Raw genomic sequence first — 23253 nt, 5'->3', positions numbered from 1 at the left:
TTTTTGCTTGTTAAATAGATTGGGTTTCATATTAAAACAGGGACGAATAAGGAAACTGATTTCTTGGTGTGATTTTTAACTAACCTGTTACAGACAGGTTCTAACTTTCTGTCAAAGTACTAATTAACTGTCAAAATGCCTAGTTGCATCATTTTTTTAAGAGTAACAAGTCTCAGTGAAGATGAAATGTAAGTTTGAACCATTCTTATAGTTCTGATTTCCTTTAAAGATCAAGAATTATAAATAATATCTCAATCAGATCTTTTATATCATTTTTCATCAGTAATGTGTAGGATGAATTCCACCTGTATATTAGATGTGCATTAAACATCTCGGTGTCTGAATTTTAATCTTAAAATATTAGAAGAAAAACATACCAGGAATTTGTTTTAAAACTGTGGATCTTCTTATTTGTTCTAGGAGAAAAGGCTAAAAGAAAAAGCAGCAAGGAGAGAAGCCAGGAATAAGAACGCCGAGGTAAGGATTATTATTTTTTTATTTCTGATCGAGTGAATGATTGTGGTTTTGAAATTGTTTTTTAATTACTGCATTCCTTTCTATAATAAAGAGGGTTTGATTAATGACTTTTTACGGATATTTTCTTTTTACTTATCTTTTGTCATTCCCTCGCTGTGATGTGGTTGTAATGGTTTATTACAGAAAGGTACTGAGTAGGGTTAATAAGTAATATATAGATGGAAGCCTTTTGGAATTTTAACCACTTTATTTTGTATATCAGGTGAGTTGCCATTTCAGCTGCAGTGCTGATGCCATTTTCTTTTCCTCTGAGTACTTGGACGTGTTTATAACTTGCTGCAGTATTGCAGGCAGTAAGGTTTTTGGTGAAATCTCATTTCAACTTGTTTCTGCGGAACCTTTTCTTTAAGCTGCAATTACTTACACTGAAGTTTATTCCTGCCTCTTGTTAGGCCCAAACCCTTTGCTCCCCTTTTTCATATGCGTTTAACTGTTCTAGTTTTCCATATTCCGTGTTTTTGAGGAACTGGGGTTTCATTCAGCTGCAGTGATTTTCCAGAATATAGACAGGGGAATGTGTGTCATTTCTCACAGTGCATCTCCTATGCTATACAAGAATAGTTGCTGTTTGTTCTCAGCAGTTAGCAAGTATCTTACTCCCTTAGGAAATTGGATAATGTTCTGTTTTTTTTTTCCAAGCTGACCATGCATTGGGAGACCTGAGAGTAGGAAGGTACTTCCTACTGTAGTTCTGAAGTGGAAAGTAATTACAGTTTAAGATGGAATGCCTAGTTATACTAAGTATTAATTATGATTTTGTCTTCAGAGTGGCAAGCTATGAGAGCCACTGGCATCATGACTCCCCAGTCAAGCAGTAGAAAATTTCTGTATGTGATTGAATGTATAGAGATGCATAGTTTTAATATATTCAGCAAGCATTGTAGGAAAATTATGGAATGAGTGATTAACAAATGTCTTAATATAGGGAGAAAACACTGATCAGATCAGGCTGCATCGCATTTGTAAATATTTGGCTCCTAGTTCACTTCACCTCTTTTTCAGGAATAAAAAGCCCTATGTCACGTTACTCAGCTCCTGGAGAAATAAGCCCAGTCCTCTTAAAAGGCTCTGCTTACTGATGTACTTCCCCTGTCCTATTCTTTGGTAATCAAACGAATCTCTCTGCTGATGGGAAATGAAGTAGATCTCTGTTAAGGACTGATCTGTCTGTGCTCTGTGTGAGCGTGCACATGTGTACAGGATGGGTTACGTGCAGAGTCACCCCCCAAAAATTGTGTAAGGTAAAAAAGACAAATTTTCTCTCCTCTTTCCAACACCGGCACGTTGAATGCTGCCTGGCAGACTTTCTAGTCCTTTTGCAGTGTGCAAGTGGCACACGCTTTCTGTGAGGGTGCCAGTTGCGTAAACCTGCCACTACTTGGACTTCATTTTACTCCTCAAGTGCTTAGCTCGCTCTGTGCAAGAAGAGGCAAGCCTCAGAAGCTGACATAATCCTCTTTGAAAACTGCTGGGCTTTTTGTTTTGTTTAGAGGCTATTTTTGCCAAAACTCTGTGCAGTCGGGTCCTGTCACTTTCTGTGGGGCTCATTTGAAGGGAGAATGCTTCCACTGGGAAAGGCTGTGACAGCTTGGAGCTGGGCACTGCAGTCCTGGACATGCAAGGGAGCAGTAGGCGATAGATAAAGGTGGCGGTTTCAGGCTGTGAGGTGTCTGAGGAATTAATTAAGAACACTCCCTGCTTCACAAAAGCTTATGGATGAAGCTATAGCAGCTGAAGCTCTCCATAGTCTGTGTGGGATATGACTCAAGTAGCTCCTATGAGACACCCAGGGGAAAAAAAATAAAAAAAAATACAACAAAGGAAAACAGTAAAACAGAGAAACTACTGAAACAGAAACTAGTTTAGCAAACATATGCTGCCTAAATCAGGAGTTCAGAAACCTTCACATTTTCACTAGTGCTTTCAGAGTATGGCTTGTGACCCACTTACTCTGCCATACAAAATTCCTTTGTCAATTAATAGGGTTTTGTTAAAAGAGAATAGAATATGGAAAACCAAAAAGCAGCAAAGGTATTTTTAGCTATATAATAATGCAGTTCGGCAGCTGGAGAAAAGGACTAGATCAACAGTTCTGAACAGCCAGTTGCTTCAAAGCAGCTGGGGTCGTAAATTGTTGTTCCACTTCTTCTACCCGCTTCATTCCTGTTTGTTTTATTAACTGCTTCTGTCATATGATAAACTCTGGGTTACAGAGAATTATTTATTGTCTTTCTGTAGTACCAAGCCCACAGGGTCTGACATGACCAAAACTGCTATTTATTTTTCCATTCTAAATATTACATAATAATTCATCAATGACAACTTCTGTATCTCTGCTTTGGTGTCATTTGCACCTTTTGTCCTGACGTTTCTTGTGCTGTTTTGCTGATTGTGCAGTGCCTAGTATGGTAAATCTTAATGTATGCTGGCTTTCTTTCCAAAATGAAAATGAAAATGGAATCTATTTGGAACAGCTTACAGTTAGTTCATTTTCACCCTTTAACCTATACATCTGTGGGATTTTATCTTTCATCATTATTTTAGCCTTAATTTAATCCTAGTTTCTTTGGTTATGATATACTTAGTTTTAGGATTTCTCTGGCTTAGGATTTTTCATCCATTTCATGTGCTGGGAATCTTGACTTACTGACACTTTTAATTTACTCTGCCTATGCTCTTTTCACTCGTTGCCTACTTTTGTTTAATAACAGCCTTCCTTCAGCTTTATAGCCCCAGATTATTCTGGGGAGAAGGGGAGTATCTCAATTTTTTCCCTTCATTTCAAAGTGCAGGAGTTTTCATGCCTTTCATGAGCACGACTCTTCTGTCTGTATGCCAACAAAGAGGGAAGGTCACAGGAGAGACGGGCCTTATGATTTTTTTCCTGGTGTCACAGGAGCCTACGGCAATTGCAGGGAAGGTTTTCCCCAACCTTTGTTGTACTGGGATGGGCTCTGCAACTGGAATTTAATAACCAATTCTGGCGTACTCTACTAAGTGTCCTGGAACAGGGGCTTAGAGGAGTAGGTAGCCGCAGTGTTATTGACTCCACCTTGGAGAAATCCCTCATGCAATAAATAAACCAGGTAAGAAGTAAGGGCTCTTAAAGAACACTTTGGAGAAAGTATTCCTTGGAATTTATTGCCATTAATTGAATTTGAGTGTAAAGGTATGTGAAATCGGATAAAAGATGTCTTCTATTTATATTAAAGAGGAATTGGAAATAGGTTTAGTGTTTTTTTTTTCCCCTATCAATAGATATTTATTTTTCCCCCAGTGTAGGCAAATTGGATGAGATATTAACAAATGCAGTGTTTCAAGATTGAAAAAAGCAGGTGTTTATCTTTAGTTGGTACTGATAAAATTGCAGTCCTTGAACCCTTGAACAAGTCTGGATACTGTTTGCTGTGGTTTGCTCTTGAAAATGGTCTAGAGAAAATTGAGTAATCATGTTGTCTTTTGATGGGCAAGTAAAGCAGTGTGCGGAAGAAGCAGAAGCACAGGCTGACGGCCGCTGACCTGGGGCCTGGCCATAGCATGTCTCTGTGCCCGAGCAGCCCCACGTGGCTGGCACTTACTGGCCCCGAATTACCCCTTCCCTTCTAGGCTTCAGCTGGTGTTTACTGGTCCTTACTGTGCAAGCACCTGTTAGCTGCAGTTTAGCTGAATATGACCGTAGTTTTCATTTAGTGAGTTTACTGTTCTGCTATTCTTGTGCCTTAAAACAGTGTTGATGTGTTAAGGAAACTTCCTCGCTTCATAATTCTTGCTTTTAAGAAAATTATTTTTGTAGGAAAGGCATTTTCTAGAAGCAGCTGTACAGCTCTGTGGGACTAAGGGCAGGGAGCAGACCAGGAGTCAGGATAAGGTGATGTTTCCAGCTCCAGCACTGATGTTCTTTGTGATCCTCAGCAGCCAACACCCAACATCATGCAAAAACAATGCAAACTAGCCCCTGAAGGACTGCATCAGCATCTGCTAGAAAGAGCTGGGACAGCATCTGTAAGCAGTGCCAGGAGGAGAAACTTGCTCAGTCATGACAGTTGGGTGGATCACTTCAGCCACTGGCAATCCTGTAGCAGTTACAGAATGAAAAGTACTAAGCATTAAAATAAAAATAAAGCTACACAACTTAGCTGCCTTCCTGTACCTGTCATCTTGAACTTACTGGTGTTGAGTCACTCTGAGAGCAGTCTACCCAAGCACTTCATGTTTTAAGAGTTTACACTGTACGTTGTGTAAACTGGTTGTTTAGGGATTGTCATCTCACCAGTTGCTTAATACAATTTTTGACAGCGTTGACAGTTTGGTGGTGAGTGGTGGTATTAACTTCTGCTCATGTTTGACCCTCAACTCGTGCCATGTTGCTTGGATAAGACGATCAGTGTATCAAAGCTCTATATTTTATGGCTTTATACTACACGAGCTTATTTTTCTCTTCGTGTTACTGGATCAGTCACTTTATTCATTATTCTCCTAGAGTCATTCTCTTAAGACTCTCAACACTACAGAAAACTGATTGTGTTGCATGATGTAAAAGTAATATAGCTCTCCTAGGTAATTCACAAGTCATTCATGTTCACTGATATGAGTTACTTGACATATAACAGGATGCACACTTCTGGTTGAATTTGCACCGTGCTAATGTCCAAAACTGAAAAAGGAGTGTCTGAAAGACTAGAGGCTGTTTATCCCAACATTTGTAAGAAAAATGTTGCCTACTTAAACCTAGGGAAAACCAGCCTGAGCACGAGAGGGATTTTCTGTTTTAGAAAAGAATGAGGAAGACAAATCATTGTAATACAGTTGAGGTTGGGGATTGTTATCAGGCAGGAAAGCTGATGTCCTCTGAGTACAGAGAGAGATCCAAGTACTCAGTCTTCAGAGGCAGTTTTTCATAGGAATGAATTCTTGCTGAATAATTTTAGAGCATTACAAGATGAACAGCAAAATCAGGATAATAAGTATGCTTTAACATTTCTGATATCCTCTCTTCTTCCCCTGTTCTTCCTCAATGTGTTTTGGTACTCTGACAAGAGTTAGCACTCCTGTATGAGTTTTTACATATTTTATTAAATGTATTCTTAGTACACTTTATATATAATCTAAAATTTTCTCAGAGTTGCAATGAAGTTAGGAATCTTGGTACTCTGTTATGAAGGGATGTATGTGAGCACATCTACAAAATACACCTGGGTGAGCAGGAAGCATATACTTAAAAGATAAAACCAAGACAGATTAAAGCATTGATATCTGCATGTATCACATCACTGCAAGGTATAATCCTCAGTATAGCATTCTGTTTTCTGCTCCTTATGCCATGCTCTGTTGAGATGTTAACCGGAAAACAACTTTAAAACCCTATTTTCTTTTACTCTTCAGTACCCTCCATGGGATTTGTGATAAACTGGCTGAATGTAGCTCAAGAGATCTTTGTGCCAGGTAGCAAAGGGACAGAACTGGATCTCTTGGGAACCTATTGCCAATAATCCTGTGGGAGAAATACAATTTTCAAGATACGATGAAAATTCGACATCCATTGTATGTCATTCCTGGGGTTACTGGAAATGACTTCTGTTACCTGAGAGCTTGGCTTCTGCCTTGATTTTTCCTTTTCCTTGAGAATTTAGCCCACAGCCTTGTCAGTAGGCTGGAGACTCCAGATGTGCTGCAGATGTGAACAGTAGTTTCCTTGTGGAAAGGGGTGTGTGGGACTGAAGGAGAGGAATTTGGTCCATGCCTCCTGTGAGTACAGGTTCCCAAATCCCTTTGACCAGTTTATCCCTACGTGTTCTTGGGAAAGTCTTGTGGGATACCCTGCATTGTGATGGGTAGCTGGCTAATGGTAAAGGTGCTTTGGTTCTGGGTCACCTCTCACGACCTGGTGGATGGTGTTGAGGAACCATTGCTTTAGCTCCCTGCAACTTCTAGAAGTGGAGCAGGGTTTCAGGGTTAGATCCTTCTGGTGGACTGCAGGATGTAGACGTTGTTTATTTTGCTCATAGAAGACCTCAGGAGAGGGTTATCATGGCCCAGTAAAGCCTCAAGACAGGCTATGGCTTATCACTGCTGCTTGATAGTTGCAAAAGATTTGCTGAGTCCTCAGCAATCATTGCTCTTGATTCTGCAAACCATAAAGAGAAACAAACAAACATAAAAACAGAACAATGAGAATTCTGTAGCTGAATGATAATTCAGCTACAAAATGTTCCAGTATGTCTTGTGTGGAGAGTTTACAACTGAAATTACACTGAGGTTTAGCTCCCTTTTATTAAGTCATACTTAAAACAATTTAATTAACCTTGGTTTAGAAGTAGATCTAGTCTCTCAACTCTTGCATTCTGTACACATAAAAAAAAACAACTGTAAGTAGCTGTATTTATTACCATTTTGGTTTTTTAATGTTTTGTATTTTCATGAGAAGCTCTGTGGATGAACAGAAATTTGGAAAATTAATATTTTAACCTTCTAGTTCAGTAATTTCAAACAGTTTTTTTCTTTTTTGAGGCAGAATCTCAATTTCAGGTTCAAGTTGTTAAAAGGAAATAAATCAGTGATTCTGAACTATCTGTATTCTGAAATAATTTTAAAAATCAACATATTCTACAATATTTAAGTTCATATTTGAAAATGGCTATTATGCCTGTATGGAAATGTCAACTATATTTTGCTTACTGAAAATATCATGTTGATGATTCCAGCTAACATAGTACTTAAATTACTTTAAGTAAAGCTGTAATAAGTCCTGCCTTTTCTGCCAATAAAAATATATGATTAAATTAGCTTTTATGTATTGTAGCCCTGAACATATGAGAAGGAAGGATTCTTATGGATTGATTTGCAGTTATGCACACTGCTGCGAACCTTATCATTGCAGCCACCAGCACATGGAGAGTTTTAAAGATGTTTATAAGTGACCATTTATAATAATTGGGTATAGCCACAGCAATTGAATTTTGTGAGTATGAAATTCACAACTCTTATTTTTAATCATATGTGGTATGTAATGACAGCCCAGTGCTCTACACGCAGTAAGCTGATGATTTGCCAGTTATTGAGGTGATTTCTTCCCAGTCTTTGGCAGAAGCATAGCTGTGGGTGGACGTGGACCTTTCACATGCCTGAAGACCCAGAAGGTCTGCTGCAGTAAGGCAGATGCACAGTGCTTCAAAACAAATGCATTTCCATTACAGTGCCTGACACATGTATACTCTGTGTTTGTGTTTGCTTTCAAATTTATGGTAATCAGAGGTATGGTAATGCTTTTTTTGTTAATTAATTTTTGGTTGCAGTTTTGAGAGTGGTTTTGATGCAAGATGTGATACAGGTTTGTGATCACAGAGGCGCAGGAGAGGTGTCCCTTATCTCTGCAGTATTAGGGAGGACAAAAGTTATTGTCTTTATTGTTAAGTGACTTTCTTAAATTTCTAGTATAATTCTGAAGAAATTTCACCAGTATTAAAGCTTTGCAGATTGCAGTGTTTAATTCAGTATTCATTAGGGAACTTTTTGTTTCTGGTTTATCCATATAAATTTGAAATAATTAGAACAGGATCTTTGGAGCTATCTTAGACTTACTTTCACAGCTGAGCTCCAAAATTTTCAACCTGTTAGAAACATGAACAGCAATGTTTTGGCATTGGGGAAAAACTGAGTATTTTTTTATTAAAGGCTTAGGCTACCAAAATTGCAAGATTGTGAATTGAAATAAGTATGCATTAACATATATGCATTTCTCTCTTTCTCTGGAATCCTGTGGGCTGCGTTACGGTTTATTAGGATCATATAGAATCATTAAGGCTGGAAAAGCCCTCCAAGATCATCTTGTCCAACCATCCCCCTACCACCAATGTCACCCACTAAACCATGTCCCTAAGCACCACGTCCAAGCCTTCCTTGAACACCCCCAGGGACGGTGACTCCACCACTTCCCTGGGCAACCCCTTCCAGTGCCTAACCACTCTTTCTAAGAAGTTTCTCCTAATCGGCACCATCTCCCACTGCAAGGTAGCCCATTTGTTGAGCCATGGATGAATTGGAGATGAAACGAAGAAGACTGCTTCTTATATCTGTGGTAAGGATGAGCAAAATGATCCTGGGGGTACTCAGTATCTGCCTCCTTTGCCACGAAGGGGCTTCCTGTGATGTCAGCTGCCACCTACTTCGATGTCACCTCAATGTACGCTGGCACCCACCCCATAAAAGGGGCTGCCCTGTAGCTGGCGACCTCTTGCCAAGTTTCTTGCTCTTGGAATTCAAGGAGACTTGGAATAGACAGGGTGCGAGGAAATCAAATGATGCGGCTAGTGAGGAAGAGGTATGTTAACTCTCAATAGCTGTAGAATTAAGGAGTGCTTTGGCACCAGTCCATCCAGGCTCTTGAAGGGGGATCAGCAAATAACCGAGTAGCTGCTCGAGTCGCTGTTTGAGCTCTCTTTCTCCTTTGCACAAAGGAGGTGTGTATTATTCCATTCCCTTTTCCTCCTTTCCCATGTCTGTGGGCATCAGGAGCAGGATTCCACCGTCACATTCCTCCTCTCACGTGGCAGTGTGCTGGAGCACAGGGAGAGCGGTAAGAGTTACTCTTGCGCAGGTTCGTTTCTGAGGCTAATGACTGAGCGCCAGTGACTTAGGTTATATACATTTTTCCATTTGAATGCACATTTCATCAATCCAGTATTTCAGTTCAATAGTTGTATCTAGAAAAACAGTAAGCACGCAAGAAACCAAACAAGAACAATTTGTGTATTGCAGAGCGCAAACCACTGAACACAGTGTATTCAGGGGCAAAGACCTTCCCACCTGAGCTTCAGATTTCCATTTCAGCACTGATTGGATGTTTTCATGCTACCTGCACAACACCATGTTCTGTAAACTTAAATAGGGGAAGAAGAGCACACTGGGACTGTTTTGTATTTCTAGCCTGTTGCTCTTTATCCTTTCTCTTTAATTAAAAAATGTGTGAGAGAGATTGTTTAAGGTGCTGTGATCACAGTTCATCAGTATGTAAGCCTTTTGTTTTTCACAATGCTCTCTTGTAAAGGTAGCAAGTGTGCAGGTTAAATGTAACTAGCCACTGGGATGTGTTTGGGATTCTTGGCTTCCAAATTTTCTTGTTCAGTTTCTTCACTGATTTGACACTCTCCTCAGCAGTCCCAGCCTCAGCAGAACATAAATGGCCACATTGCCCTGACTTTGGTCAAGGAATAAGAGGAAATGGACAGTGCTGGAGCCACACACTGGTGTGTATATCACAGTATCACAGATTTCTAGGTTGGAAGAGACCTCAAGATCATCGAGTCCAACCTTCGACCTAACACTAAGTACTCCACTAAACCATATCGCTAAGCTCTACATCTAAACGTCTTTTAAAGACCTCCAGGGATGGTGACTCCACCACCTCCCTGGGCAGCCCATTCCAATGCCCAACAACCCTTTCGGTAAAGAAGTACTTCCTAACATCCAACCTAAAACTCCCCTGTCGCAACTTTCGCCCATTCCCCCTTGTCCTGTCACCAGGCACGTAGGAGAACAGACCAACCCCCACCTCGCTACAGCCTCCTTTAAGGTAACTGTAGAGAGCGATAAGGTCGCCCCTGAGCCTCCTCTTCTCCATGCTGAACAAGCCCAGCTCCCTCAGCCGCTCCTCGTAAGACTTGTTCTCCAGACCCCTCACCAGCTTGGTCGCCCTTCTCTGGACTCGCTCGAGCACCTCCATGTCCTTCCTGTAGCGAGGGGCCCAAAACTGAACACAGTACTCAAGGTGCGGCCTCACCAGAGCCGAGTACAGGGGCACAATCACTTCCCTAGACCTGCTGGCCACACTGCTTCTTATGCAGGCCAGGATGCTGTTGGCCTTCTTGGCCACCTGGGCACACTGCTGGCTCATATTCAGCCGACTATCAACCAATACTCCCAGGTCCTTCTCTGCCAGGCAGCTTTCCAGCCACTCATCTCCCAGCCTGTAGCTCTGCTTGGGGTTGTTGCAGCCCAGGTGCAGGACCCGGCACTTGGCCTTGTTGAACTTCATACAGTTGACCTCAGCCCATCGCTCCAGCCTATCCAGATCCTCCTGCAGAGCCTTCCTGCCCTCGAGCAGATCGACACACGCACTTAGCTTGGTGTCATCTGCAAACTTACTGAGGGTGCACTGGACGCCCTCATCCAGATCATCGATAAAGATATTAAAGAGGGCCGGCCCCAGTACCGAGCCCTGGGGGACACCACTAGTGACCGGCCTCCAACCAGATTTGACTCCATTCACCACAACTCTCTGGGCCCGGCTATCCAGCCAGTTTCTAACCCAGCGAAGCGTACGCCAGTCCAAGCCCCGAGCAGCCAGTTTCTTGAGGAGAATGTTGTGGGGAACTGTGTCAAAAGCCTCTTTGGTATAGTAACCAGTGTTTAAATTTTTCCTCCTTCTCAACCAATGCTTTAAAGTATTTGCTGTTCTAGCATTTGCTCTGTTCCATATATGTTTTAAACAGCAGATCAAGCTTTTTATTATTGTGGAGCTCTTATTCTTTGTGCCTCACCACAGTCCTTGGATGCCTTAACCAACAGAGCACGGCAGAATAGCCTGGAACTGAAACTTTGGAGACCCTCTTCTCTGTCTGCATCTTCAGTCCTGAAGATGTGGGAAACCCCAAACAATCCAGATCTAGTAATCTGAGATTTGCAACAGCTTTCACACACAGCTTTTATTTGTGAAGTTGAAATTCTTTCTGTATTTGTAAGCCTTTTTCTGAGAGCAATGCAATCTAGTGAGTATATGTTCTTCTGTGAACAGCACTTGTATTCACATGCCTCAGTTCTGGCTCTATGAAGTGCAACCATCTGCATAATATTTATAAGTAAGCTGGATCAGAACTGTTCAAACCTCTTTATTTGCATCTGGGTTTGTTCTGGTATTACTCTGAGTCACTTCCCAGCTTTTGTTATGTTTGAAACTTCTTTAGAGCATAGTCTTCAGATGCTGGGACTCTACTCTGCTGTGTATCTCAGGTATAAACTTCTTAAGAACGAGTTACTTGGCTGATGAGCAGGGTTAATCTTTCAGATGTGTTTGGATGATGCCGACATCCTCATGCAATAAGGAATCATAGTTAGTATAAATTAAGCAGCTCTGTTTTCTCAGCATCGCCCCTGTTTAGATTCTTGGAACGTGTTGCTTGCAGCATTCTACGTAGTCAGCTATAGCTACTCTCAGCAGTCGTAATTGCTACTAGTGATGAAAATTGATTTGTGCAATCAGAAAATCATTATCTGCATTCTGACTGATAATGCTGCAGTTGCCAATGTTTTAAAATTCTTGTGATGGCTGTTTTCAGAATACTCCCGGGTCATGTAGTCACCAGGATTCCAGCTGCTTTATGCTGAATTTTACGTGACCTTTAAAAGAAAAGGAAAAAGCTCTTAATGACTGTCTCAGTATGTTTTTATCTCAGACCATTCTTAAAGATTCTGTGTTTTGTCAGATTCCTCCTTTGCCAAATACACTAGATCTGCAGTAGTGCACTATCCCAGCGTGCTTTAAGACAGCACTCAGTGTACATGGTAGGTATTCTGTTCTTTTGTATTATCATCTGCATTGATAAAGCAAACAGTTTGTTATTAGGAAACTTCAAGCTAGTAATAAACATGTATGGTCATTTAAACATCCTTCATGGATGCAGAGGAGGTTCAGGTTGGTTATTAGGAAAAGGTTCTTCACCGAGAGGGTGGTCAGGCACTGGGGAAGTGGTCACGGCCCCAAGCTTGCTGGAGTTCAAGGAGCATTTGGACAAAGCTCTCAGGCACGTGGTTTGGGTTTTGGGCAGTCCTGTGTGGAGCCAGGAGCTGAAGCCTTGTGGGTCCCTTCCAACTCAGGATATTGTGTGTTTCTACGGAGAGTCCAGTAAGCCCCAAACAGAACACAGCCTTCTCTTCGAGAAGTCCATTAGGACTCCTGGTGTCTTTGTATGCTGACTCCAGGTCTCCCTGACAGGTCTCCCTCAAGGTTTCTTTGCCTTATGGCAAGGCACAACTTTAATTTTCTACCTTCCATTTATTGTTTTCTTTCCCTCTTGTTTTTTCTCTTGTCTTTTATGAATTTTGGGGGAGTTTCTGGGACTCTTATCTTTTGCTCCTTCTTCTGAAATTCCAGCTGCTACTCCTTCTGTTGGGTTACTTTGTGCCTTCTGAAACCTGAGAGTACAAACAACGGAGAACAGCAGGAACGAAGATCATAAGCATCATCTGGAAGCAAAGCTTTAATAAATGTGCTTAGTATTTTTAGGGAAAGGTTGGTGAGTTTTATTTTGGTTTTATTGTTTTCCTTTTTTTTCTTGATTTCTTTCTGTACTGCGTCATACTTTCTTGACATTGCTTCAAGAAAATGCATACTGGTTGTGTTTTGCTGGGCTGAACCGCTCTAGTATGGCTGAATAAACGTTGGTTTTCCAGTGCCCCCATTCCTTCCTTCTATGGAGAGCTGAGAGAGGCTGTCTCTCTTGTTCCTTGCACACATTCATATTCTTGCAAGAAACCTTTTGCTAAAAGAGCATCAGTAAGGGTTCAAAGCTAATCACTCCTAAGCTAAGAAAAGCCACCATTAAAGTTGGCAGTGCTTGTCCCTTTCTGTATAAATCTGGTGATGCAGATTAGAAGAGACGATTCTGTTCCTCCCTGTCCGCTGGCCTCAACTTCCTGCTGAGCCAGATCTTCAACTTGGAGCTTGCTTAGTGTACAGCCATGAGTGAGGGAGGCTGTGTGTTTTTCAGTTATTTAGGATTTTCATTTGCTCATCAGAAGAGTGTCATCCATTAAATGGCTTTAAAAAAACCTCTCGTGACAAACGACACGTCCACATAAACAGTGAGCTGGACTGTTGCTATCAGCTTTATTTCTAGCATTCTTGAGTTCTTGATTTTTGCAAACTTGAGTCATCTCTTAAGAGACCCTATTGAATGTACAAGTAGAGCCATTTGGCTTATTTCCCAGAAAACTCAGGTTTCAGTCTTTGCTGATGTTAATTTTGGGAATCATAGAATCATTTGGGTTGGAAAAGACCTCTAAGAGTAGTTGGGTCTGGGAAACCCGAGTTCTCTTTTGGATGGGCAGTTGTGATATGTAAATTATCTTTTAAACTCTTAGAACTACTCGCGTGGACTTATATGACACCCTTTTTTTTTTTTTCAGAAGGTTTCTGTGGGAGGTGCAAATCCACGGAGCCTCAGAGTAGTTGTGGAACTATGTGCTGTTTTGGCCCCTGCAGCTCAGAATGGATGTTGTAGTTTTCCTCGTGTTTTCTGGACCTCTTTCTACACAAACAAACAAACAAACAAAAAAACACCCGATATCAGTAGGGAAAAAAGGCAAGCTAGGCTAGGATAGATAACAAGGTATTTCCTCAGTGACTGAAAGTACAACTCTTCACTAACATTTTCAGAAGGTAAGGTCTCCCACCCTGTGTAATTCCTTCTGAAATCAGGCTCATGCCAGACATGTAGCCCAGCTTTGGTTTGGCTCAGCGAAGGGATTGAGCTCAGGTTCCTCTCCTCCCTCCCTGACCACCCAGTGCAGAGCACTGTGAAAAACTGGTAGAGTAAAACTGGACAGGGGGAACATGGAGCCATTCTCAAACCTTATCCTTAATTGTGAGAGCTGGAAATCTAAGGCTAGTGAACGTTTGGTTTGCAAACAGTTTGCTAAACATTTGAGATTGAGCTTCTTAACTGGGATGTTTAATTTCCTTTACATCATTTCTCTCTCTGTTACTGTTGGGAAATGCAGTTTGCTGCATTACAACAGCTGAGAACTGCGACTTGGGTGTGAGGTAACGTACAGTCAGCATGAATGTACCCACGCCAGAGCTCCGTGCGTAGTTCTTGCAAGGTGTGTTGTGGCATTCCTAGCCATCAATCTTATTTTTTAGGCCTGAAATTCCCTAAGATCTGGAAATAGGTTTGCTTTGTGGTAACCACGTAGATGCTCAGTCAGTGGTTATTTCTGTTACACAGATGGTCACAGCCTGCCTTGCTGTTTGCCTGGTATTTGCCTGCAGTCTCATTTCCTCTTATCCTTTTTTGCGTTTGTGCAGATTTTTTTCTGGTTTTGTTTGGTTCTTGATTTTCCCTTGTATTTGAACTTTCAGTTAGAAAAGGAGTGATTAGTGGCTTACCACATGAGATTTTCTAAATTACTACTAAAGAATGCAGCAGTGTCCATAATAATCTGAGAGATTTTTGTTCTTACGTTGTTGTCCACTTGGAACAACAGCTGGGAAGGGGACCTTGTAGTTACAGGGTTTTGTTCTGGGCTTCTGTTGTGCAGAACTTCCCGACCATTTCCCATGTGGTGGTTGATACTCAATATAGACAACTGACCCTTCAGACTAATGTGGGATCGCCGTATGCCCTTCTGTTTGTGGCATGGGAGAAAAAACAGCCCCATATCTTCCAAAATAGGTTGCTACACTTTGGTAGCAACTTTGGTGGTATATTGACATTGGTCTTCCTCCTGTGTTGTGGAAAGTACTTCTGTATAGATAGAAGTGCCTTGGAAGCAGTTATGCCAAGCAGACAGCTACCACTGATAGAACAATAGGTTCAACATTTGTCATTGTGGAGAAAAACCCCAATATTATGCTGAAAAAGCACTTTTAAGCCTTCTATTTGCCACTTGGTTTTTCTGTGTGTAGTTATAAGGATAACACCATAGCAGTTTTATAAAGTACTCCATACACATATGATCTTTAGGTTACTGTTTTTGCAATACAGCACTCCTGTATATTTTATCAAAAATGAGTTTTTCAAATGGATGTTCATAAAGATGATTTAAAAATCCAGTCAGCAGCATGTAACAGGATTAGACTTAGTTTATACAAGTATATCGCTGTCCTCCGTTCATCCATGTTGGACAACCTGACAGAGCTTTGAAATTTTCAGCACGAGGAATTGTGGGTGGACAAGGGAAGGTGAGTGATTAATTACAGTCACAGTCAACTTACATTTACATGATTTACATTAGCAGCTATTTGAGCTGAAAACTCATAAAGATCAGTAGGCTTCGCTTTTAATGGCAATCTCAAACAGTCCATTTTATTTGATAATTCATGTGCTATTAAAGATGTCAAAAGTCATTAGCATTTTTAATTTCCTGTCAGCTAATATTCTAGCAGATTGCATATCTGTAAAAGTAGTGCTTAGAGTAATTATCACTACGATCAAAGTATTGACTGACTTAGGAGATGCATGCAGTTTAGGAAAGTTGTTCTTCCCAGGTCCTTGAGCTCGTGTGGCAAAGCTCCGTGAATAATACAAAAGCTAACTTCCCCCTTCTTTGGTTAATGTTGTGTTACTCTGATTTATTTTTTAAAATCATCCTTGTGTTTCTGTTGTTATGTTTAGTTTAGCTGAACTTTCAAATTCTCTGGCATTATTTTTCTTGTACCAGGTTAAGAGTTGCCACCATTTCTGTGATTCTGTGACCTCTAGAAAGTATAATTGGGATGAAGTCTAGCTTATCCCCATGAGAAGGGCAATTGGAGTCGTTATCCCTGAGCAAGTCCGGCCAGTGAGGTGTTAGAGATCGCGGTGTGAGAGTCTGCTGTGAGGGTGCTGGGAAGTGTTGTTTTCAAACCACAGAGGCTGTACGTGAATGCAGCTGTCCTAAGGCGTAAGCTGTCAGACTGGGGTCAGAAGATACCTTATACTTCTAGAGCTTAGCTTTTGGTTTCCTCTGCAACAGAAAGGAAAAGAAATACACAACAAAGCAGATATGTCTACAACTCTGTGAGTTTCTGGGCAGTCCCTTTCAAAAAGGATATATAGAGAGTGGGACAGATGTGGACAGTGGCATGAAAATGTATTGGATGATTTCTGTTAGAGATTCTCTGTTTGTCCCGGAATGCCGATGGCTAAACCTGCAGGAACGTGTGCACTGCTGGAGCCTGTTGAAGGGACCAACAGTGGGTTTGAAACGGGCTAAAGAAAAAAAAATCGTTACATATCAAAATGTATGTAAACATACATTTTTACCAAGTTTAGAGTAGCATCATAGATCACATTGTGACTGCATAATGAGAAACCTACAGTTTGAGAATAGAAGAGAAAAACTTAGGGAGGCGTTATTGCTCTGTAGCTGCCCAAATGTATCCTCTGCTTCAAGAATCCCTCACCTGCTAGGCACTGAAGCTGGAAAAACGTAACGGGGAAGCATCCATCTGGTTGCCCTCTTTCACAGTTTTTCTGTAAACTTCCAGTGTGGTTTCCATCACAGACTAGGCCTGAAGGGCCATTGGCTTGACTTAGGACAACTGTTTTCATATGGTCCTTCATGCAGAGGTAAACCTTTGCACTGCCTTTCCTTTCTCTCTCATAGATCACTGTTAACCCAGAAATCCTTCCTGTAGTTCGGCTGTGTCAATCGGTTTGGGCCTGATCTGAACAAAAGACGCAGTTAGACAGAGCTTGCTGTCATCGTGCATGAGTCATACTAACCTTTGCTTAGAATTTATGCTTTGTTGATTGTATCCTTTACTACCTTTTTCTTATCCTTTTTCTCCAGGGATATTGTTTTTATCTAGCAGGTTTCTAAAACGATCTTTTATCCTGTTTCGTTTTCTTTTGTAAATTCCTGTAGGTTTTTTTGGTGGCTGTTCCTGTCTTGTTCACAAAGTGTTATTTTCTCTGATAAATAGCAGATGACATTCTTTGGAGTGTCTGCTCCTTTTCTTTCTTGATTATGAGCTAAGCTCACTGTTTTGCTTCTTAACAAATGCTGTTAATTAATTCCCGAGAAGTACCCAGGTGATACTTTGAGGGTTGGTCCCAGATTCATCAGAGCAGATCTGTTTATTTTTTATGCATGTGTTCCCCTTTGATATATCAGATTTACTGGATATCTGCTTACTGGTGATGTCTGGTGTTGTGATGGTGAGGACGTTACAAAGACTGGTAATGGGAATCACATATGTGTTGTGATTCAGCTGTGTACTCTCATTTCTGTACTCAAAGTGTAATTTGTACTTGTGCGTTGATTTACGTACATTGCTGTATCAGTCTTTAAGTAAAAATCCTGTGTAATGTCAAATAACTTCAAATAAGTAGCCTTGATATTAAACATTCAGCCCTCCACATGTGGAGTGTTTGGAAGAACCTTGTCAGAGAGTATTGGACTTGGACAAGCAGGGAGCATCTCAGTGGTCTAAAACTAAGGAGGAAAATTTAGGGAAGTGGAAAGGAGCACAGATACAGTCTGTGAGGAATGGTTGAAGGAGCTGGACTTGTTTAGTTTGGTGAAGAGTATGCTAAAGGACAACTTAATAGTGCATTTGAAGGGCAGTTACAGAGATGGTGGAGCCAAACTATTATTGGTAGTGATAGATGACATAGTATGGGGCAGCAGCCAAAAATTGTGACTCAGGAATTTTTGATTGGATTCTCAGAAAAACTTGTTTACAGAGAGGATAGTGCTGAACTGAAACAGGTTACCCGGAGAGGCTGGACTTCTCTCGTTGGAGGCTTTCCAGGCTCGGATGTACCAAAGCCTCAGCTGACCTGATCTAATGGTGGTGATAGTACCAGTTTGCATGGGAAATGAGCCTAGGGATCTCAAGAGATCTCTTTCCACCTACCTTTCCATCTCTTCCCTGAATAGCACACTCGGTTTTTTGGTTCCTTCCTCCAATCTTTCTGCTTCTAGAGTTAGACCTTGGAGTTTTCAGTCAGTAGGAGGTGAGCAGATAGCAGGCAGCAGCTAAATCTGGCACTGAAAAAATGACTGTGCCACCTGCTTGTTCCTCCAGAATGCGTCTTAGCACTACACTACTACATACAGTACCTTCTTTCTTTAAATAGTTTTATTTTTCCCAGTAAGATTATACAAAAGTTACATAAAGGTCCCAGTTGACAGATGTAAAGCAAAGAAACAGCTAAAATTAGAAGAGGTAAAAACAAAGGCTGGGAAGCTGTCTGAACAATCTTACCAGCAACAAATTTATGCTGCATTCTGCCAGTTAGGTCTGCTCTGTTTATTAGGTCAGGCTGTAGCTCAGACAGAGTTCAAGGATCTGTAGAAAAGAGTACGGTAGCGTGCTGTAAAAAGGCTTTTTTAACTTCATTAAAGTTTCTCAAAAGTTGTCAAGTCTCTGAAGCTGGTTGATCACAGAATCATTACGGTTGGAAAAGATCTCCAAGATCATCTGGTCCAACCGTCCTCCTACCACCAGTATCACCCAGATGTTGGGATTTGGCCCTTGGCAGAAGGGAGGTCCACTGTTGGAGCATCCAAAGAGAAAGAAAGATAATTTATGAACTTTGAAGACATTTCTCGAATAAGATTATCATAAACGTACAACAATGGGATGCAATCAACTGTTAGAGAATGGACTTTTTATACTATATTCTTACATCACAAAAAGGAATTTTCTAGTAAATGTATTTGGGGGGAAATTCTTTCCAGTTTTCTCTGTTGCTGGTGAATGTATACTTCATCCATACTGTGGCAGAAAAAACAGGTTCACATATTTAATTAATCTTTAAGGATTTACTACAGGTACATGTCAGGAATAAGCTTGGGGTTGTACTTTGCAGCATGCTGGCTTCCCTGTGTGAACATGCTTATTCACAAGAAGCCATTGTGAAGTGGTAGCCATTGCTCTTCTCAGAGTCATCTACTTCGATTACCATGGGATGAAAGCACTCTTACAGGTAGTCAGTGAGGAACTGTTGTGAATTCACACTCTAGTTGACTCTGTAGTGGTTTCTGGTATCTCTGTTCTTATGAGTGGTAATGCTGGTGTTATTAAAAATGTTAAGAAAGTACCTAAATGTAGTCAAAGATTGAGAGATTTACACAGGTAATATTGGTGGCTCCTGATTGACCAACTACAATACCAATTCTGTTGATTAGCTCTGCTTAAAAAGGAATGACATAATTCATTATTGCAAATGCACGAGAATAAAGTTTTCCAGTTGCTAAACAAAATCTGCTTTTTTTCCCCCCTTTTATTTTCTTGTATGCATTTGGAAGACAATTCCCTTTATAATTCATTAGGCATTGTATTTTAGAAACAGTCTTTGGTTGAAATTGTTCATATTTTTACAGATTGCTAATTGCACTTGACTGTCAGACACAGAGTGAATTAAAGTCCTGAAAGGCTTCTTGGTAGCAACACAAATGAGTATTAAACAGATTAATATAGTCTGCATGTGTTAATAAAAAAAATAAAAAAAATCCTGTGTCACTGAGAACATTCACAGTAGCATCAAAATATTTCAAGCTTCAGGAAGAATATCCTACTGTGTGACTGACTAGAAGATATGTGACAAAATATCACTGCACCTGTTCTTACAGATAGTTAAAAGAATATTAGTGCATAAAAATAATTGTGTAATCCTATTCTCTAATCTGCCTCCACAGGCAGCTATTGACTTGATGGAAGAAGCAGTTCATGACAGTCTGAGACTTATATTCTTCTAGGCTTTCTTTATGTTAAGCTCTATGAATATAAGGATGGATTTCTCTAATAAGGAATGTTGTTTCAGCTTATTTTTAACTTTCAATGTAAGCAGGAGATATGAGAACAATTTTGTTCAGATATGGTTTGTTACATTGAGAACAAAGGTAAGAGCTGACTCGATATGCATGTTGTTCTCTTATAGACAACACCTAACCGAGTCTTTTCCAGATTATGAACTGTCTGCCAGTTTTGAACCATGTCTACAAGGCCCCTCTAGAGTAATGAGGCAGGGTGAAGTGACTTTGCAAGGGTACAAGGAGGTTCTGGAAAACTCATGGCCAAGAGAGAACAGAGGATGCATTTGGTCTCAATGGTACACTCTGTGTGCCTGTTGGACTACTTCTCATTAACTGATGCAAGTTGTGAGATACAGGATTACGACAGTGATTCATTCAAGTCCCACTGCTGTTCTCTGCTAGTGGAGTCTGCTTTCAGAGCAGAATAACTTTCAGAGAAAAAGGTAACTTTCAGAGAAAGGCAAAGTACATTGTAAGGTTTCTAGCCAGTATGGGTTGTCGTGTAATAGGTATTAGTTCCTCTTACACATCACAGAAAGTCCTGCAGATCATGCTGTTTGCTATCCCATTTTAACACTGCAGTTACGAATGTTAGTCCTAAAAATGACCAGTTCTCATACACATTGCATTTTTACTTTGTGTGAGAAATGCTGCTGTAGTCTCTTCCTTTCACCTATTCTGCCTTCTGGCTACAGTCTAACCAGCAGGATCCAGGGACGAAGAGCATGCTGTTTTCTAAACAGGTAATAGCCGCAAGAGTTTTCCTGCTTCCTGAAGTCTGGAAGCATTCCAAAGAAGTAGAGCATTTTCTGATTGTGTGTGTTGTTAAACAAAGATGATTTGGCCATGGTGAAAGCTAATTATCTTGTAGATAGAATTGTCCTGCAGTTTTACCATTTTTTTTAACGTTTGTCAGCTGTACCTCAAAACAAGCTGCAGTTTTTTTCAATGTAGATGTTTGATACCATATCCAGAATACAAACAGGTGAATAATTTTGAATACACAGCAGGAAATTGAAATGTTCGAGTTTGGCATTTTTTGTTTGTTTGTTTGTTTATCTGCTGTCTTTGTGGTGATTTTGAGTAGGGCTTGTATCTTGTCCCTCTGCGTACTGATCTCTAAAATTACCTTTGGTAGTAAGATGCCTAGCATCTTTGAAGTTGTCTTCCTATAGTACCATCCTTTGAAAGGCACCTTTAGTGCAAGCACATTTAAAATTTTGGGATCAAAATCTCTATACTAGCTTGAAAAGCCGTTTTTAAAAATTGAGCTAGTTGCCCTGATTTATGTTGTATTATCAAATAACATCATACAGCATCTTTTCAGTGCATTTTACCTGTTTCCTGGCTCTTAATTATTGACAGCTTGATACATCAAATAGATCTATAGCTGCTTGAGTTATTCCTCCATAACCTTCACCATTCACTGGAATTACTTTCCATCAGTTTTTGCATATCACTCCTTTTAGACAGCTGTATAATGCTGAAGATGTCAGTGAAGAAGTCTCTTTGCCCATCAATCATTACAACTATAATTTTTCTGTTATTATAATAATAAATGCATTGTGTGATATTTGTGAGCTAAGATACTGAGTTGCCTATTGAAAAATTATAACAAGGAATAACGACAAACTGTTGCCTGTACTGCATTACCAACAACTATCTAACATGCCAAAGAAGCAGGAGATGTCCTCTAAAATTCTAGTCATATCTAACAAACTGGCCTTAAAACAGCTTTTCCACTGTAAGAGGCTGTTAAATGAAGCAAATCTGCCTTTAGTCTAATTTAAGGTATTTCTAGAACACTCATTGCTGGCGAATGTAAGCCTCATTTAAAATAATAGTATAGAGGTCTTCACAAACTGATTTTTTAAATTGTCATTTAGCTCTGAATTCTGAAATGCTATTCCTATGCGTGCTACTTAGATAGGATAATAAATTGTAAAGTATTTTAGCCTGTCTAAATTTTGCAAACCTTGTGGCTGTAGTACTGAGTGCCTCGTGATCTTTTAATGCGGTTTTCCTCACAGCAGCCTGTGATCAGGATTTACTTCTGTTCTGCAAGCAAAGAGCAGAGTGAGATACGGCAGGCATTCCTTACACTTTGCTTCTGACTGGGCTGGAGTAAAGAGCTGATTCAGTCTTCCCAAATGCCAGGCTAGTTGCTTGCTTAGTTGACAGTCCTTCTCTGTTATCTGAAAGGCTTTTATAAATGGAAAGGTGGAATTAAAAAAGTAAAGGTGGAATTAAAAACAAATGAACCATGCATACGTCGTTATCATTGTTTGTGGTGGTTTTATGCAGTTGGGTAGCTGAGCTCCACTGCAAGTACTCTCGATGGATACGATGGAAAGGACTCAAGGATTGAGATAAGGACAGGGAGATCACTCAACAATTATTGTAATGGGCAAAACAGACTCAGCATAGGGAGATTAATAAAATGTATTGCCTATTACTAACAAGCTAGAGACGTGAGAAACAAAAAGAACCAACTAAAAACACCTTCGCCCCATCCACCCTCTTCTACCTCCTCCCCTGAGCGGTGCAGGGGAATGGGGGGTTATGGTCAGTCCCTGAGGCTTCGTCTCCGCCGCTCCCTCACGGTCCCTCCCTGCCCCTGCTCCCCGTGGGGTCCCTCCCACGGGATGCCGTCCTTCCCGAACTGAGCCTGGGGGGCTGCCCACAGGCTGCAGCTCTTCCAGAACTGCTCCCACACGGCTCCGTACCACGGGGTCCATCCCCCAGGAGCAAACTGCTCCAGCACGGGTCCCCCACGGGCGGCAGCTCCCCCCAGACCCCCTGCTCCTGCGTGGGCTCCTCTCCACGGGCTGCAGCTCCGGCCCGGGGCCTGCTCCTGCGGGGGCTCTCCATGGGCCGCAGCCTCCTCCAGGCCACATCCACCTGCTCCACCGGGGGCTCCTCCACGGGCTGCAGCGTGGAGATCTGCTCCGTGTGGGACCCGTGGGCTGCAGGGGGACAGCCTGCTCCACCAGGGGCCTCTCCACGGGCCGCAGGGGAACTTGTGCTGCGTGCCTGGAGCACCTCCTGCCCTCCTGCTGCACTCACCTTGGGGGCTGCAGGGCTGCTTCTCTCTCAGCTCTCACCCCTCTCTCCCAGCTGCTGTTGGGCAGAAGTTTTTTTTTTTTTTTTTTTTTTTCTTCCCCTCGTTTCTTCAATCTGCTCTCCCAGAGGCAC

The 23253-nt window shown here is 41.2% G+C and overlaps 1 protein-coding gene across 1 annotated transcript in view; it reads left to right on the top strand.

The window, feature by feature from the left end:
- DDX10 (DEAD-box helicase 10) overlaps positions 1-23253 on the top strand; it is a 192249-nt gene that overhangs the window by 132641 nt on the left and 36355 nt on the right. Inside the window, exon 16 of the mRNA XM_083810823.1 lies at positions 421-477. Within this exon, the coding sequence (XP_083666949.1) occupies positions 421-477 (57 nt within the window). The remainder of the gene's footprint in view (positions 1-420; positions 478-23253) is intronic.

Source organism: Anser anser (assembly GCF_964211835.1).
Source record: "Anser anser genome assembly, chromosome: 1".
Lineage (NCBI taxonomy): Eukaryota > Metazoa > Chordata > Aves > Anseriformes > Anatidae > Anser > Anser anser.
The sequence above is the reverse complement of the archived record's forward strand: the minus strand, read 5'-3'. Positions and strand labels throughout refer to the sequence as shown.